The sequence below is a fragment of the Sapajus apella genome, unplaced genomic scaffold (assembly GCF_009761245.1).
Source record: "Sapajus apella isolate SASKATOON/1434 unplaced genomic scaffold, GSC_monkey_1.0 scaffold160, whole genome shotgun sequence".
Lineage (NCBI taxonomy): Eukaryota > Metazoa > Chordata > Mammalia > Primates > Cebidae > Sapajus > Sapajus apella.
The window spans coordinates 1,802,949-1,820,502 of NW_022437100.1; the positions used below are offsets into that span (position 1 = coordinate 1,802,949).

Below are 17,554 nucleotides of genomic sequence, written 5' to 3' on the forward strand. Positions count from 1 at the left end.
CCCGAGAGTGACACCTGAGCCCAGGGGCTCGAAGGGAACTGTGGACACCGGGAGGTGATGGGTGATCATCTGCCCCTCCCCCCTCCGCTCACCTGCAGCACCTGGGAATTGTCACCCTGGACAGCGTAATGGAAGGCAGTCTCTCCCTTGTTGTCAGTGACATCCATCTGGGCGTGGCAGTACTGCACCAGCTCCACCAGGATCTCCTCATTGCCCTTGCGGCAGGCCAGGTGCAGGGGAGTGCACCCCTCCTCATTCTCTGTGCTATTGGCACAGCTGCAGGGGAGGGCCGGGGTAAGCAGAGGTGAGCAGGTGTGGCATATGATGGCACGGGAAGGTAAGCGCACATGCAGGGAAGTGGGCTCAGAAACTCGGACTTTCTGGTTTATTTCAGTTCAAGAGCATTTCCGCCACTCTGACTTTCTGGTTTATTTCAGCTCAAAAGCATTCCCGCCATTCAGCTAGTTGGGCTGATTTGAGGGTACTTGCCTCTGATGTGTACTGCATCAGGTTTTCGTTCAGTTTGCTCACTTGTACAAGACATGTGCCCTGGGGCCACACCAGCATGAAGTGGGCAGGGTGGTGGCGCAGAAAAGGGACACGGAATGCAGATACCTCATTAGACATGGGCAATTCGCTTAACCTTCCTGGGCTTCAATATCCTTATCTACACAACCTGCTGTACCTGCCCCAGGAAATGGACTGAGCAGTGGTGAGTTTAGACACTGTGCTGTCCAAGATCGTGCCTGGAAACTAAAGTGCAGTGAGGCTTGTTGTCTCGTTTTGTTTTTTTGAGATGGAGTTTTGCTTTTGTCACCCAGGCTGAAATGCAGTGGTGCAATCACAACTCACTGTAACCTCTAACTCCTGGGCTCAAGCAATCCTCCTGCCTCAGCATCTCAAGTAGCTAGGACTACAGACACATGCCGCCACACACAGCTAATTTTTTTTTTTTTTTTTTTTGAGATGGAGTTTTGCTCTTATTGCCCAGGCTGGAGTGCAATGGCGCAATCTCGGCTCACTGCAACCTCTGCCCCCCGGGTTCAAGCGATTCTCCTAACCTCAGCCTCCTGAGTCACTGAGGCCTGTGGCCCCCACTGCCCACACATGCAGGTACACACATGTTGTCCAAAAGGCATCGCTCCCCTGCTCACCTGATGATGCGGCTGTGATGGAAGCACTCACGGATCCCGAGCTCCACGGCCAGGTGGGCCACTGACCAGCTGGGGTGGTTGCGGATGAGGTCGGTCAGGTGCTGCAGGACCTCAGTTTGCAGGACCTGTGGGGAGCTCTCATAGAAGGGCAGCAGCTGGGAAGAATACTGCTGGAATTTCACCAGGGCATCAGCCTCCACCTCCAGCTGGAAGAGTCTGTGGAGCCAGGACAGAGGAGCAAGACCCGGAAATGAGCCAGGTGGGACCACCAGCCCATATCCCTGCTGGAATCAGAAGGCCCCCAGTCTGCGGCCTGGCCTGCTCTAGGCTGACTCCCAAGCAAGCAAACACACACACACACACACACACACACACACTCACACACACACGTAAATGACATAATGACATTTAGGTTAGACTTCTTCGTTTCTTAGAGACAAGGTCTTGCTCTGTAACCCAGCCTGGAATGCAGTGGTATGATCATGGCTTACTGCATCTTCGAATTCCTGGGCTCAGGGGAGTCTCCTACCTTAGCACCTGAGTAGCTGGGATGACAGGCATGCACCACCAGGCCCAGCTAATTTCATTTGGAGACAGAGTCTTGTTTTGTTACCCAGGCTGGAGTATAGTAGTGTGATCTCAGATCACTATGACCTCTGCCTCCCGGGTTCAAGCAATTCTCCTACCTTAGCCTCCCGAGTAGCTGGGTTTAAAGGCGCATGCCACCATGCCTGACTAATTTTTCGTATTTTTAGTAGAGATGGGGTTTTGCCATGTTGCCCAGGCTGGTCTTGAACTCCTGGCCTCAAGTGATCCTCCTGCCTCAGCTGCCAGAAGTGCTGGGATTACAGGTGTGAGTCACTGTCACTCTAGATTTTCCTTTATTTTGAAAAACTTTCCTTTTCTTTGGTAATATCATTTATTGCTTTTATATTTTATTTTATGACAGCCCTGCCATATCAGCTTTCTAATTTGATTTCCACATCTGAGAGCCCAGCCTCGAGTACTTGGACCCTGTTCATAGTAGGAACTAAGTATTATTTAACCTAAATGTAAGCAACAGAATATGAATTATGGTACAACTCTGTAATGAACTATTATGCAGGCATTAAAATGAGATATTTTTAAAAAACAGGAAATTTTTGTTTTTGAGACCAAGTTTTGCTCTTGTTGCCCAGGCTGGAGTGCAACGGTGTGATCTCGGCTCACTATAGCCTCCATCTCCCAGGTTCAAACAATTCTCCTGCCTCAGGCTCCTGAGTAGCTGGGATTACAGGTGCCCACTACCACACCCAGCTAATTTTTTGTATTTTTAATAGAGACAGGGTTTCGCTATGTTGGCCAGGCTGATCTCGAACTCCTGGCCTCAGGTGACCCGCCCACGTTGGCCTCCCAAAATGCTGGGATTACAGGCATGAGCCACTGCACCCAAATGTTTATTGTTATGTAATAACAATGATTCTTATGTAATAATGCTGGATACAAGTTATATATAATACAATGTGATCTCAATTGTGTTTTAAAAAGCCTGGAAGGAAATGTGTCAAAATGTGAATGGTACCATAATAAAGAATTTATGTTCTTCTTTAACCATTTTTGTAGTTTCTACATTTTCTATTACGAGCACATATTATTTTTATAGTCAGAAAAAGGAAGCTTTGTTCATTTTTTGTCTGTTTGTTTTTGTTTTTGTGTTTTTGAGATGGAGTCTCACTCTGTCACCCAGGCTGGAGTGCCGTGACACGATCTTGGCTCACTGCAACCTTGCCTCCTGGGTTCAAGCGAGTCTCCTGCCTCAGCCTCCCTAGTAGCTGGGATTACAGGCACCTGCCCTCATGCCCGGCTAATTTTTGTATTTTTGTAGAGACGGGGTTTTACCACTTTGGCCAGGCTGGTCTTGAACTCCTGACCTCAGGTGATCCACCCACCTCGGCCTCCCAAAGCGCCGGGATTACAGAGATAAGCCACCGTGTCCAGCCAGCTTTGTTCATTTTTAAGCGTTGGGGTTGAGTCCAAGTTTTGCTGTTAAGGTGCTATGTGACCTTGGGAAATCCTTTTCCCTCTCTGAGCCCCATCTGAAACATGAGACTAACTGTACTTGTCCTACCTACCTCCCAGAGGTGCTGTGAGGACAGATGAAAAATCACTATAAAATCACTTTCAAAACTATAACCATTACATGTCCGTGATGTTTACTTAAAGTTCTGGCCAGGGCTTTTAACATACCAGAAGGTTTTGTCTTGCAGACTCTACAAGCCCAGCAGCCAACCAGAGTCCAGTGGAGGCAGTGCCCAGAGAGTGCTGGCTCAACAGGGCCAGCCTGTTGTTCCACAGAGAGTGCATCGATTAACAATTAACTACTGGACAAGTGAGCTGTGCCAAATGGAGGGGTCAATTACTGAGCAATTGCATAAAATGCTCTGCCCTCCTGAAGCCTACTTTTTTTTTCTTTTGAGACAGAGTCTCCCTCTGTCGCCCAGGCTAGAGTGCAGTGGCAAGACCTCAGCTCACTGCAACCTCCACCCCTCCATCAAGCAATTCTCCTGCCTCAGCCTCCCTAGTAGCTGGCATTATAAGTGTGTGTTACCATGCCTGGCTAATTTTTATATTTTTAGTAGAGATGGGGTTTCGCCATGTTGGCCAGGCTGGTCTCGAACTCTTGACCTCAGTCTCCCAAAGTGCTGGGATTACAGGCGTGAGCCACTGTGTCTATGTTATTATGGGGGAGATCAACAAAATGACTAAAGTAAAAACATAAAATAAGAAAGTCCATTAAATAGACTATAAGGTAATCGGCGCTATAGAAACAACAAAAACCACAACAAAGGTAAGGAAGGAGGAGGTGGAAGGAAGCCATTCCCCATGGCCCTTGGCTGGGTTTTTCCTTCATCCCGCCAACCTCTTACCATCAGGGCACTCCACGTCAAGTGCTGCCGATATGTCGGAGAATGACAACTGAAAACTGATGAATGGAATTAGCAACATGGGGGCACGCACAACCTTGACAACAATGCTTGCAGTGAAGTAGGGAACCAAGGCCTGATTAAAGTCAGTTTAAGGACAGGATGTGAGAAACTGAAGACTGCAAAGATAGATGACATTTTTGAGGAGTTTTGCTGTGGTGAGGAGCAAATAAAGGGAGGGGTAGCTAATGGGAGAAGTGTAATCAGGCATTTGAATGCTGACGGGAATGATGATTCTCTCTCAGAACTTCCACTTTCCATTAACGGGAGACTAGGGAATGTAAAGCAGACTACCTACTGAGGACAGCCAGAAATGCTAGACGGGTTATTAAAAAACATCTGCTGGCAGGCACTGGATACCTAAAAAGACAGTGATGACTCACCAGACTGGAAGGAATGATGGAAACCCAGGAATTAAGCTCAGTGTTCATGTGGCTGTCACTGGAGAGGATAGGTGAGGGGGGGCGGGGCAGGGAGGCAGATGAGCAGCACCAGTTATAACCTCGTGGGGCTCAGGACACAGGGGTCTACCAAGAGGAGAGCCCTGATGAACATCTCTTACTCTAGGTTAGGATCCTAAAGAGCTACCAAGCCTAGGAATAAGGGTGAGCCATACACAGACACGCCCTCACTGGGACCACGGTTCAACCTCAAGTAATTTCAGCTCCAGAAATGAGACTGAGGTTATCCTAGTTGCAAGTGTTCCCAGGTACCTGGGAGAAACAAAAATAAATCCATTCTTTATAAGGAAACATCAAACTAGGCTCCAGATTACTTCCACAAGCATACTTGCAAATACAATGTCCAGCACATAATCAAAACTCACCAGGCACATGTGGCGATAAGACATGAAAGAAAACCAACAGAAACAATATACAAAAGAAAACATACCTGTAAGTGAGGGGGCTGTAAATATTTAAGTTATCCAAAATAGACTTTAAAGTAACTGGGATAACATTCAAGAGGTTAAAAAAGGAAATTTAGAATTTTGTCAAAGAGCCTTGAATTATCAAAAAAAGGATCAAATGTTAATTACAGAATTAAAAAATATAATCAACAAAATTCAGAACTTGATAGCTAAGTATAATGGCAGATTGAACAATATTGAAGAGAAAACGGGTGAACAGGAAGATAGGTAGGGAAGAGTAAACAGAATAAAGCATGGACAAAAGAATAAAAATATATAGTAAAGTAGATAAAAGACATAGACTATCTAATAAAAAGACCTAGCATACGTATATAAGTGGAGGGTCAGAGGCAGAGTAGAAAAAGAATCAGATGGAAGCCACATTTGAAGAGTTAATGTCTGCAAACTTTCCAAAACTGATTTTTTTTTGGAAGGGACAGAGTTTTCACACTTGTTGCCCAGGCTGGAGTGCGATGGCGCTATCTCGGCTCACCACAACCTCCGCCTACCAGGTTCAAGTGATTCTCCTGCCTCAGCCTCCCGAGTAGCTGGGATTACAGGCAGCTGCCACTACGCCCAGCTATGTTTTGTATTTTTAGTAGAGACGGGGTTTCACCATGTTGGCCAGGATGTGCTGCTTTCTACTCTGCTCGGTGAAGATGGGCTGTGGGTGGGATGAACGATGGAGGAGATAGCCCTAGAGCAGGTGGCCAGGGCCCTGGACACTCCACTTGTCCGAGGCTCCTGACAAGCAGTTTTATGGCAAAGTCCCAGTCCGGAGCGCCTCAAAAGTCAGCTCCTGGTAGGGAAGCACAGGTCACACGCTTCTGTTCCACGAGGTAGGGTCATTACTGCCTGGGAGGGACAGCCCTGTTTCTGCTGAGATACCAGTGAGAAGCTGGTCAATTTCATCAAATGTCATCTGTTACCAGTCAATGCCAGCCGTAAATGATTAATTTCTACCAGGAACAGAAGTATCTATGCTATCATAATGTACACAGGTATATTACAAGTGACCCTTGGGGGCTTACACAGGGGGAGCCAGGGCCCCCCGCATAGGTCAGGCAGGCAGGGCCAGGATCGGCCCAGTGGGGTGGAGCGTCACTCAGCTCACCACACTACAAGGCAGCCCTGATGTCAGAAAAGTAAACGAGTGGGTTCTATAGCCAGATGATTGGGTGTGAATAACCACTACACTGACCAGCTGTGTGACTTCAGGGGACTTCCTTAACTTCTGCCAGCCTCTGTTTCCTCATCTGTAATAGGAGGTTAGTAATGACCCCACCTCATGGGACTGTCGTGCCGATAAAATGACTGGGCCAAGCCCAGGCATGCGGGATGCACTGGGAAACTGCAGATGCTACTGCTGTCGCCGTCTCTATCAGCAGGGTCCAGTCTCGCCACCCAGTAGCAATGCTGTGAGACTCTCGGGCCTTAGGTTATACAACCCAAGAATTCAGAAGCTCCTAATTCCATCCCCCAGGTCCAACCAGAAGCTCAGGATGACAGCTCACCACAGCAACAGCAGCAAAAGAACAACAGAAACACCTCTACCTGGAGCCGAAGGCTAGCAGCCCACGCTCACTCTAACACACTTCAGGTACCCAGACCAAGGCTGGGAGCGGTGGCTCACACCTGTAATCCCAACACTTGGGGAGGTCAAGGCAGGCAGATCACCTGAGGTCGAGACTTCAAGACCAGCTTAACAACATGGAGAAACCGCATCTCTACTAAAAATAGAAAATTAGGCCGTGTACGGTGGCTCATGCCTGTAATCCCAGCACTTTGGGAGGCCGAGGCGGGTGGATCACAAGGTCAAAAGATCAAGACCATCCTGGCTAACATGGGAAACCATGTCTCTACTAAAAATACAAAACAATTAGCTGGATGTGGTGGTGCATGCCTGTAGTCCCAGCTACTCTGGAGGCCGAGGCAGGAGAATCGCTTGAACTCAGGAAGCGAAGACTGCAGTGAGCCGAGGTGGCGCCACTGCACTGCATCCTGTGCGACAGTGGGAGACTCCATCAAAAAAAAAAAAAATACAAAATTAGCCAGGCGCAGTGGTACATGCCTATAATCCCAGCTACTTGGGAGGCTGAGGCAGGAGAATCGCCTGAACCCGGGAGGCAGAGATTGTGGTGAGCAGAGACCGTGCCATGGCACCCCAGCATGGGCAACAAGAGCGAAACTGCATCTCAAAAATAAATAAATAAATAAGTACTCAGGACAGTCCAAAGTCCTCCAGGGCAACACAGGAGGAGGATCATTTAGAAGGCAGAAACTCAGCCCCGGGCAGAGGAAGTCCAGTACGCCAGGCATGCTCTCCACAAACTCCAGGGTGTTGAGAGGAGCTTCGAGAACACTGCAATGACCACCCCCGGCCCTGGAGAAGCCCGGGGCTCTGGCAGTGCCCTGACCCCTCCTCCATGGCCTCGACCCCCCCCCCCCCCCCATTGCAGCCTCACTCCAGGTCACACCCGAGGCCTTGGCATTACTGCTTCTGGGACCCTTGGTAACCTGGACCCCTGAATCCCACTCCCCAACATCCACCTTCCCTTCCTAGCTCACTCTGTCAACTGCCCTGAATGCAACAGTCCTCGACCCTCCACCCATGTGGCACACAGCAGCCCTCAATGAACACTATAAAGCTGAATTAATATATCACATTCATTTATTCCACAAACCTGATCTATGCCAGGCACCTGCTGGGGGCTGGGCACACTGTCATGAACCCGACAGACACAGTCCCTCCCTCACAAGGTCTGTGGCCTACCAGGAAGGCAGGCTCCCCAGAGCAGGGATGGGTGTCATGGGATACCCGGCAGAAACTCCTACTCTAGCCTGTAGGTCAGGGGATGGCAAGAGGAAGGGAGGCAGGCAAAGAAAGGAGAGTATTCCAGGCCACAGTAAGAGCCTGGGCAAAGGCCAGGAGCACAAGGCGGCAAGAGCTGAGACCACAGAGGCAGAGGCTTGATCACACAGGGCCCTTTTAAGCCCTTAAGCACCTGATGTGTTAAGAAAACAGGAAGCCCTTGAGGAGTTAAGCAGGGGAGCGACAGGTTGTGACAGCAGCTTGGGAGAGGATGAGAGGAGTGTAGACCACAGCTAACGCGGCAGGAGCCCACGTGCGCAATGACTGTGGCCTGGAGAAGTGAGCCAGCAGCAAGATGGAGAGGGAGAGAACCTGTGATTTTCCACTGGCACGTGGCTGTCTGCAACACCACACCACTTCCTTCCCAGCCTCCCTTGCAGTTAGCTGTGGCCATGTGACCAGGTTCTGGTCAATGGGATTTAGGTGGAAGGCATGTGTGCAACTTCCAAGAAGCCTCCCTAAGGAGGGGGAGAGTGCCCTGCTGCACCCTGTCCTTCCGCCCTCCCTCTGGCTGGAAAGGTGGATGTGATGGCTGGATCTGGCGGCTGGGATGATGCTATTTGCTGAAATGGAAATGCTTGGGTGGGAGCAGATTAGAGAAGAGAAGATAAAAAAGACTGGAGAGCTGGCCGGGCGTGGTGGCTCACGCCTGGAATCCCAGCACTGTGGGAGGCCGAGGCGGGCAGGTCACAAGGTCAAGAGATGGACACCATCCTAGCCAGCATGGTAAAAACCCCATCTCTACTAAAAAATACAAAAGTTACCTGGGCATGGTGGCGTGAACCTATAATCCCAGCTACTCGGGAGGCTGAGGCAGGAGAATTGCTTGAACCCGGAGGCGGAGGTTGCAGTGAGCCAAGATCTGCCACTGCACTCCAGCCTGGCGCCTAGCGACAAAACAAGGCTCTGTCTCAAAAAAAAAAAAAAAAAAAAGACTCCAGAGCTATGACTGTGAAAATAAATAAATCAATAAAATTTTAAAATAAGGCAAACAGACAGGTGTGGCAGCTCAAAAGCCTGTAATCCCAGCACTTTGGGAGGCCAAAACAGGTGGATCACATGAGGTCAGGGTCAAGAGTTTGAGACTAGCCTGGCCTACATGGGGAAACCCCGTCTCTACTAACAATACAAGAATTAGCTGGGCGTGGTGGTGGATGCCTGTAATCCCAGCTACTGGGGAGGCTGAGGCAGGAGAATCACTTGAACCCGGGAGGCAGAGGTTGCAGTGAGCCAAGACAGAACCATTGCACACCAGCCTGAGCAACAAGAATGAAACTCTGAATCAATCAATCAATCAATAAAACAAAAATACAAAAAAAAAAAAAAAAAAAAAAAAAGACTCTAGAGCCAAGTTAGGGATGTCAGGAATTCTGACATAAGAGAATGTGCTCAGCTTGAAACTTCACCCAATGCTCCTTGGTCTGTCTAAATACACGGAAATGGTCGGGCACAGTGACTCACCCCTCTAATCCAAGCACTTTGGGAGGCCAAGGCGAGTGAATCACCTGACGTTAGGAGCTCGAGACCAACCTGGTGGCAAAACCCTGTCTCTACTAAAAACACAAAAATTAGCTGGGTATGGTGGCAGGTGCCTGTAATCCCAGCTACTAGGGAGGCTGAAGCAGGAGAATCGCTTGAACCCAGGAGGTGGAGGTTGCAGTGAGCTGAGATCACACCACTGCACTCCAGCCTGGGCGACAGCAAGACTCTGTCTCAAAAAAACACATACATATATACATACAAACATACATACAAACATACATGGAAACAACACAGCAGCACAGACAGAGAAATGGATTGGGAACCAGAAGACATTGATTCTGTTTCTTCACTGCTTCCCGTGTAACTAGGATGAATCACTTACCATCCCAAGGCTGTTTTCTCATCCATAAAATGGGATACTGCCTTCCTTGCCCACCTCCAAGGGTCAGCAGAGAATGTGCTAACCCAACGCACTCTAAAACATCCTATAAAGTACCACCCAATATCTTATGTGTAGTTAGCAAGCTGCTGGCAAAGGACTGAATTCCCCTGGGAGGGAGGTCTGCCCACACTGGGGCTGAGAGAAATCTGGAATCCTACCAAGGGACTTTACAACTGAAAGAACTTGGTGATTATTGGTAGGTGGAGGTTGGTGGTATCCCCAGGGTCGTGTATCTCAAAAGTGGGGCTGTCCAGCTCTCCAAGGAGTGGGCCCGCTGCCCTGGCAGCCGTGCCTGCAGTAAGGCTCTGGAGGTCTGAGAGCAAGCCTTCCCCATTCAAGGTCACCCCTGATGCAGTCCGGCTGGAGGGCAGTCCACTCAGACCCATCTGCACTCAGAATCTGGAATGGCCCCGCTATGTTAAAATTGGTGCCTGGGCCAGGCACGGTGGCCTATGCCTGTAATCCCAGCACTTTGTGAGGCCGAGGTGGGCAGATCACAAGGTCAGGAGTTCAAGACCAGTCTGGCCAATCTGGTGAAACCCTATCTCTACTAAAAATACAAAAATTAGCCGGGTGTAGTGGTGTGCACCTGTAATCCCAGCTATTCAGGAGGCTGAGGCAAGAGAATTGCTTGAAACTGGGAGGCGGAGGTTGCAGTGAGCTGAGATCCTGCCATTGCACTCCAGCCTGGGCAACAAGTGAGACTCCATCTAAAAAAAAAAACTGGTGCCTGGGCTGGCCACTGAGCTGCCTCTAGCCCAAGTACCTGCTGTGGTGCCTCTGCCTCAGGTTCCTTGTGGAGCCAGCCCTGAATTCTCACCTGCTTGGATGGGGCCTGATGCCTGCCATGCTCCTCTGTTGCTGCCAGCCCCTGGCCCCAAGCCTGACACTTTTAGAGACCCCTCCTGCCACGCCTCTTCAGTCAGAATGAGTCCCCAGCTGTTTCCTTCAGCCTCAGTCTCACCAAGGCCCTGCATGCACCTGGGACCCAGCCAGAGCCACCTGCCCGCGGGCTCACAGCTCCACACCCCTGCATGGCTGGAACCACCTATTCAGTCTGTTCTGCCGCACAGGCTCCTCCTCACTCTTCCAGACACAGAGCAGCTCTCAGCCACCTCCTCGTGATCCACACCGCTTCCTCAGCTCTCCCTGGGTCAGAGCACTCCTCAAGGGATGCTACAAGGCCTGTTCGCACTGGGCCTCCCCCACCGGACTGTAAGTTCCTTAAAGACACAGGGCATGTCTGTCATCTCACAGGGCCAGCCAGGACTGACCCAGAGCCCGGGACTCTGGAGACACTGGAGGTGCCTGGTGCATGCTGAACGGATGGCTGGCAGGGCAGCCAGATGGATGGGTGAGCGGAAACAGGGATATCTGTCTGAGTCCAACTAGATGCCAGTCTGCCAAGAGCTGCTGGGACCTGCATTTGGAATCTTGGCTGCTTCTCCCGGTTTTCCACCAGCTCTGCCATCTGTCTGGTTCCCTCAGCCCTGTACTGGCTTCTAAGCCTTCCTTTAGGGCCCAGAAGAGTCCCAGCGTGCCCTGAGAGGCGACGGCTCTGTCTAGCCCTCTTGAGCAAACCCTGGCCAGCCACCATGAGGATGGCCATGCCCTTAAAGAGCCAGGGCTAGGCCGGGCACAGTGGCTCACACCTGTAATCTCAGCACTTTGGGAGGCCAAGGCGGGTGGATCACCTGAGGTCAGGAGTTTGAGACCAGCCTGGCCAACATGGTGAAACCCTGTCTCCACTAAAAATAAAAAAACTAGCTGGGTGTGGTGGCGGGCACCTGTCATCCAAGCTACTCAGGAGGCTGAAGTAGGAGAATTGCTTGAACCTGGGAGGCAGAGGTTGCAGTGAGCCGAGATCGCACCACTGCACTCCTGCCTGGGCAACAGAGTGAGACTCTGTCTCAAAAAAACAAAAACAAAAAAAAAAAATAAAGAGCCAGCGCTAAGGGTCCTCCTTATCTGATGTGGCCCCTCTCAGCCTCCCTGTCCTTCCTTCTTCCCTTTGTCCATATAGGTCAAGCCTCCAAGCAGGAAACAGCCCAGGCTTCCAACCCCACTCTCGTGCTGCTGGGACACTGATGGGCCAGAAGTGTGGAGTCTCGGAAGCCCTTCCCTCTGGTCTCAGAGTACCGTCTCCCCTCTCCCCTACCCCCTTCCAGACCCCTCAGATGGAGACCCAAAGAAGCTGCTTCTCGGCCAACAAGACCTGCAATCCAAGAGATCGGGGGAGTCAAAGGAGAGAAGTGTGTGCCCCTGACCATCACCCACCGGAATCCACCTTGTGAGTTCCTGGAGTTGACCAGGACGCAGTCCCAGGTGCGGCTGGGAGCGTTCTGGAACAGGATCAGCTGCCCTTCCTCCCGAACCCGGCCGCTCGAGGCGTAGTCGGCCACAGCCACCTCCTTCACCCGGAATGGGTTAGAGAACAAGTTGGTGACGCTACTGAGGGTATTGACCAGGCGGCCAAGGAACTGCATCTTCTGCGGGGCGGGTGGGGAGGCCCCACCACGTTCCCCCTCGGTCTGGAAGACAACGAGGTCTCTGGTCAGCCGGGTGCGGTCTCCCATGCCCACCTCACCAACTGCCACGGTTTCCTGCACAGACACCCGGATGGCTCCTCACCAGCGTTGTCCCCAGATCCTGGGCATGGAGGGACCTGAAAAGGAGGGGAAAGACAGAGAAATGACACTGAGTGGGAGGTAAAAGTGACAGGACCCTCAGGACAGACTGGGGACCTGGCAAACCCTGGCCAGCCCCCTAAGAGGACAGCCATACCCTTAAAGAGCCAGAGCTAGGCCGGGGTCTGTCCCCGCACCCTCCTGTGCTGCCACTGTGCAGTGACCTTAACTGCCTGCTCCCTGACCCAGTGTCCCCAGCAGAGACTCAGTTTCCTCACCTGCAGTGAGTGGTATTGACCAAAGGAGACAACAGATGTGAACATACATTACAGGCAGTCATGTCCTCGGCAAATGGAGGTTTCTCACTATGTAAGTTACAGAGATAATCTTTCAGCACCCAAAGAGGCCAGCACGGACTGGGCGCAGTGACTCATGTGTATGATCCCAGGCTTTGGGAGGCTGAGGCAGGTGGTCATCTGAGGTCAGGGGTTCAAGACCAGCCTGGCCAACATGGTGAAACCCCATCTCTATTAAAAATACAAAAATCAGCCCGTCGCAATGGCAGGCACCTGTAATCCCAGCTACTTGGGAGGCTGAGGCAGAAGAATCACTTGAATCCAGGAGGCAGAGGTTGCAGTGAGCCGAGATCATGTCACTGCACTGCAGCCTGGTGACAGAGCAAAAACTCCACCTCAAAAAAAAAAAATCGATAATTATATCAGGAGACGTTTACTAAGTACTGACTATGTAGCAGACTCTGAACTGAGCTCATTATGTGATTACTTCATTTGATTCTCACAAAATTGTGAGGCAAGCACACCAACGAGACAGCATAGATCTAGAGCCAGGCGCAAGCAAATCTCAGCCACACCACATCCCAGCTGTGTGACCTTAGGCAAGTTACTTAACCTCTCTGTGTCTCAGTTTCCTCATCTGTAACATGGGGACCATAACAGCACCCAATAATAGCACATGGAAGATGTTAAGTGTTCAGTAAATGTTGGCTCTGTTTATGTTGCTGACCACCCTCTTTACAGATAAGAAAACGGAGCCTTAAAGAAGCTGGACTGCAGAACTCTGCAAATGTTCCAAAGCTTCCTTTTATGATTAGTAGTAGACAATGAAGGCATGAAAAGATCGTGAGCCTCGGTTTTCTCCTTCCTTTTTTTTAGACAGAGTCTCGCTCTGTCACCCAGGCTGGAGTACAGTGGCACGATTTCGGCTCACTGCAACCTCCGCCTCCTGGGTTTAAGCAATTCTCCTGCCTCACACTCCTGAGTAGCTGGGATTACAGGGGTCCGCCACCACGCCCAGCTAATTTTTGTATTTTTAGTAGAGATGGTGTTTCACTGTGTTGACCAGGCTGTTCTCAAACTCCTGACCTCGTGATCCACCCGCCTCAGCCTCCCAAAGTGCTGGGATTACAGGCGTGAGCCACTGTGCCCGGCCAGTTTTCTTCTTCTTTAAAATGGGGACATTTTTTGTCTCCCACATGCTATGAGAATAGAAGAAGAATGTTGTGTGAGAATACTCGAACCTGTGCCAAGTTTCCTTCTTTCTTCTGCACTGGAGGGCTGCGAGGACAGGGAAGTTGAGGTGCCCGTGCCCCTCACCACAGCTGGGGAGAGGGGAGGGCCACGAAGGGGAAGCATGGGAATCAGTCCCAGGGAAAGAACTCCCCAGATGAGAGACGCGGTGTGCATGTCAGCGTGCACCACAGCAGTCTTGTGATGCCACAGAAATGGAAGGAACCCCAACATTCGGCATTAGGAGAAGGGTAACTTATGACGTGTTCACCCCAGAGATACTGGGTGTGGTCACTCAAAACTGTGAATGTGAAGATTATAACAACCCAAGAAAAGTTCACAGTGTCCCATTACAAGGCTCAGTGACATCTCTCAGTGATGTCTATCTGGAATGTCCTTCCTCTCCTTTTCTGTCTGAGAAAGCCCGGAACCTTCTTCAAATCCCAGCTCGGTTCTCATGGTTCTCATCTCCTCCTTAAAAATGTTTTCATTGGCCAGGTGCAGTGGCTCACACCTGTAATCCCAGCACTTTGGGAGGCTGAGGTGGACGGATCACGAGATCAGTTCGAGACCATCCTGGCCAACATAGTGAAACCCCATCTCTATTAAAAAAATACAAAAAATTAGGTGGGCATGGTGGTGGGTGTCTGTAATCCCAGCTACTTGGGAGGTTAAGGCAGGAGAATGACTTGAACCCGAGATCGCGCGGCTGCACTCCAGTCTGGGCAGGCGACAGCACAAGACTCTGTCTCCAAAAAAAAAAAAAAAATGTTTTTGTTGTTGCTGTTTTGAGACAGAGTCTGGCTCTGTTGCCCAGGCTGGAGTATAGTGGCTCAATCATGGCTCACTGCAGCCTCAACATCCTGGGTTCAACGATCCTCCCACCTCAGCCTCCTGAGTAGCTTGGACTACAGGTATGCACCACCATGCCTGGGGAATTTCTTCAAAAAAAATTTTTATAGAGGCCAGGCATGGTGGCTCATGCCTGTAATCCCAGCACTTTGGGAGGCTGAGGTGGGCAGATCACTTGAGGTCAGGAGTTCGAGACCAGCCTGGCCAACATGGTGAGGCCCTGTGTCTACTAAAAATGCAAAAAAATTAGCCAGGTATGGTAGTGGGCACCTATAGTCCCAGCCACTCAGGAGGCTGAGGCCGGAGAATCGCTTGAACCCGGGAAGTGGAGGTAGCAGTGAGCCGAGATAGCACCACTGCACTCCAACCTGGGTGACACAGCAAAGACTCAGCCTCAGAAAAAAAAAAAAAAAAAAATTATAGAGACAGGGTCTCACCATGTTGCTCAGGCCAGTCTCGAATGCCTGGGTTCAAGCAATCTGCCTGCCTCGGCCTCTCAAAGTGCTGGGATTACAGGTGTGAGTCACCATGCCTGGCCTAAAATGTTGATACAGCATCCCCGGGCGCCAGGTTCTCTGTCCTTGCTCTGGGCTCTCCCTCACGTTAAACACATCTGTACTATCACAGCTCAGCATGTTACAACTGCCCCTCCTGCCAGACGAAGCTCCGTCATCCTCCCACCAAACACTCCTGTGCATCTTTCCGGCACCATCCTAAGAGCTTTACGTATATTAATCGTTTCGTCTACACAACCACTCTATGACCTGGTTACTATCGCTATCCTCGTTTTCCATATGAGAACACCAAAGAACGGAGAGGTAGAGTCACGCTCCCGGGGTCGCCCAGCCAGCGGGTGGAACGGGGAAGGCAGGCGCCCAGCTGGGCTGGCCCCGAGTCCGATTTCTCAAAGGCAGCTGCCCGTCTTTTCATCTCCGTCCACAAGCTTGGCTCATGGAAAGCTTGTGAAAACAAACATTTAACTGAGTAAATATTATGCACAGAAAAAACAAAGACTGACAGAAAACAAACCAAGATAGGCTGATAGAAAACAGCCTATTGAGGAGATGAGGGTGCTGGGTTTACGGGCTTTTCTTTCTTTTCCCCATGTTCCAGATGCTACGTAAAGTGATTATAGTTTTTGAAGGAAGCAGCAGTGTAGGCTGAGCCCCTGGAGCCTGCAGCCGGGAAGATGGGGACCTCTGGGGCTCAGGGCTGGCCTGGAAGAGTAGCAGAGAGGCTCCCCAGAAGACAGGCCCGCAGGGATCCGGCGGGGTGCTCCCAGGAAGGGCAGAGAGTCAAAAGCATCCAGCACCCATAAGCCTTAGGTCAATGGAGAAAGCCACCAGGGATGCAGTGGACTCAAAGAAAGATTCCACACCCCGAGAGAGATCCCAGCCTGCATTCCCACCGCCAGGGCCTGGGGCTGGGGGATGCCCCCCCGCCGCACACCCACAGCAGCGTGGCCACAGAAAGGACAGGCCTGGCTGGCATCCAGCCTCCAGGGTTGGCGGGAGGATGAAATGACGCAATGGAGGGAAGGTGTCTGGGACACAGGCCGGCTGCAGGCACACAAACAGTGGCCATTGTTATCACTAGGTGGAAGAAAGGAAATTACTAGCACGGGCCACATCCTGGAACACTCACGGCATCGCCAACCAGGAAGGCGGCCAGCAGGGAGAAAGTGCTCACACATGCTTCCTTCTGTCCCTGCCACCTCGGACCCGGAGCCCAGGCTCTTCCCAGCACAGCTGCAAGGGGGATGCTGGGTGGGGGCCCCCCAATTATGCCTCACTTCATCTCTCCCCCTGGTTTCTCACAACCTCCTACCCTTGACCTGCCCATGGGGTAATCACTTTTCCCTACTGATGACCGGCCCCTCCTGCTCCTCACCTGGGCTTCTCCCTGCACCCCCAGGATACCCGGGTCACCTGACACAGACCCCACCTCGGCTGCATCAAGCACCTTTCTCAATATCACAAGCAGAAAGACAAAGACTCAAGACCTTTGACAGTGGGGGTTGACAGTGATAATTCTGCCTGTCCACGCCAGGCAATTTTTAGGTACCGATTTTGGTCCCTCCCTCAAGGGACGTCAGATATTTCTGGCCTTTCTCTTTATCTCTGCTCACCCATCCCTTGTCAAAACCAAGCTTGCCTGCTGGGTTCACTGAGGGAAGACTTACAGAGTGTGCTAGTGTGAGGCTCTCCTGGAGGAACTGAAAGGAATAAGTATTATTATCCCATCTCAGAGATCAAGAAACTGAGGCCCAGAGAGGCCCCAAATTGTACAAGTTCAAAGGGCGGATTAAGGGCGGGCATGGTGGCTCACGCCTATAATCCCAGCACTTTGGCAGGCTAAGGCAGGCAGATCGCTTGAGACCAGGAGTTCAAGACCAGCCTGGGCAACATGGTGAAACTCTGTCTCTACAAAATATAAAATAAAATTAGCTGGGCCCAGTGGCGTGCGCCTATGGTCCCAGCTATTCAGGAGGCTAAGGCCAGAGGATCACTTGAGCCCGGGAGGTTGAGACCTCAGTGAGCCGAGACTGTATCGCCGTACTCCAGCCTGGGCAACAGAGCAAGACCCTGTCTCAAAAACAAGACAAAACAAAGGGCAAAGTAAAGTTGCAGTCCACCAAAAAAGAAAAACAAAGAAACGAAAAACCTCGACGGGGAACAGAGAGGGACTGGAAGCAAGGGCAGGATCTCTGATGAGCTCCCTGGAAGTGA

At 51.0% G+C, this 17,554-nt stretch overlaps 1 protein-coding gene across 13 annotated transcripts in view; it reads right to left on the reverse strand.

Moving 5' to 3' along the window:
• Positions 1-17,554, reverse strand: part of PLA2G6 (phospholipase A2 group VI) — a 52,014-nt gene that overhangs the window by 26,456 nt on the left and 8,004 nt on the right. For 3 of the 13 annotated variants that reach the window (XM_032266742.1, XM_032266736.1, XM_032266741.1), the window contains exons 2-4: positions 12,098-12,485; positions 1,155-1,370; positions 93-276 (exon numbers count right to left, since the gene is read on the reverse strand). In XM_032266742.1, the coding sequence (XP_032122633.1) occupies positions 93-276; positions 1,155-1,370; positions 12,098-12,396 (699 nt within the window). In that variant the 5' untranslated portion in view covers positions 12,397-12,485. Of the gene's footprint in view, positions 1-92; positions 277-1,154; positions 1,371-7,708; positions 7,728-12,097; positions 12,486-17,554 lie in introns of those variants that run through there. The other 10 variants (XM_032266740.1, XM_032266744.1, XM_032266739.1 and 7 more) reach the window with 6 other exon arrangements.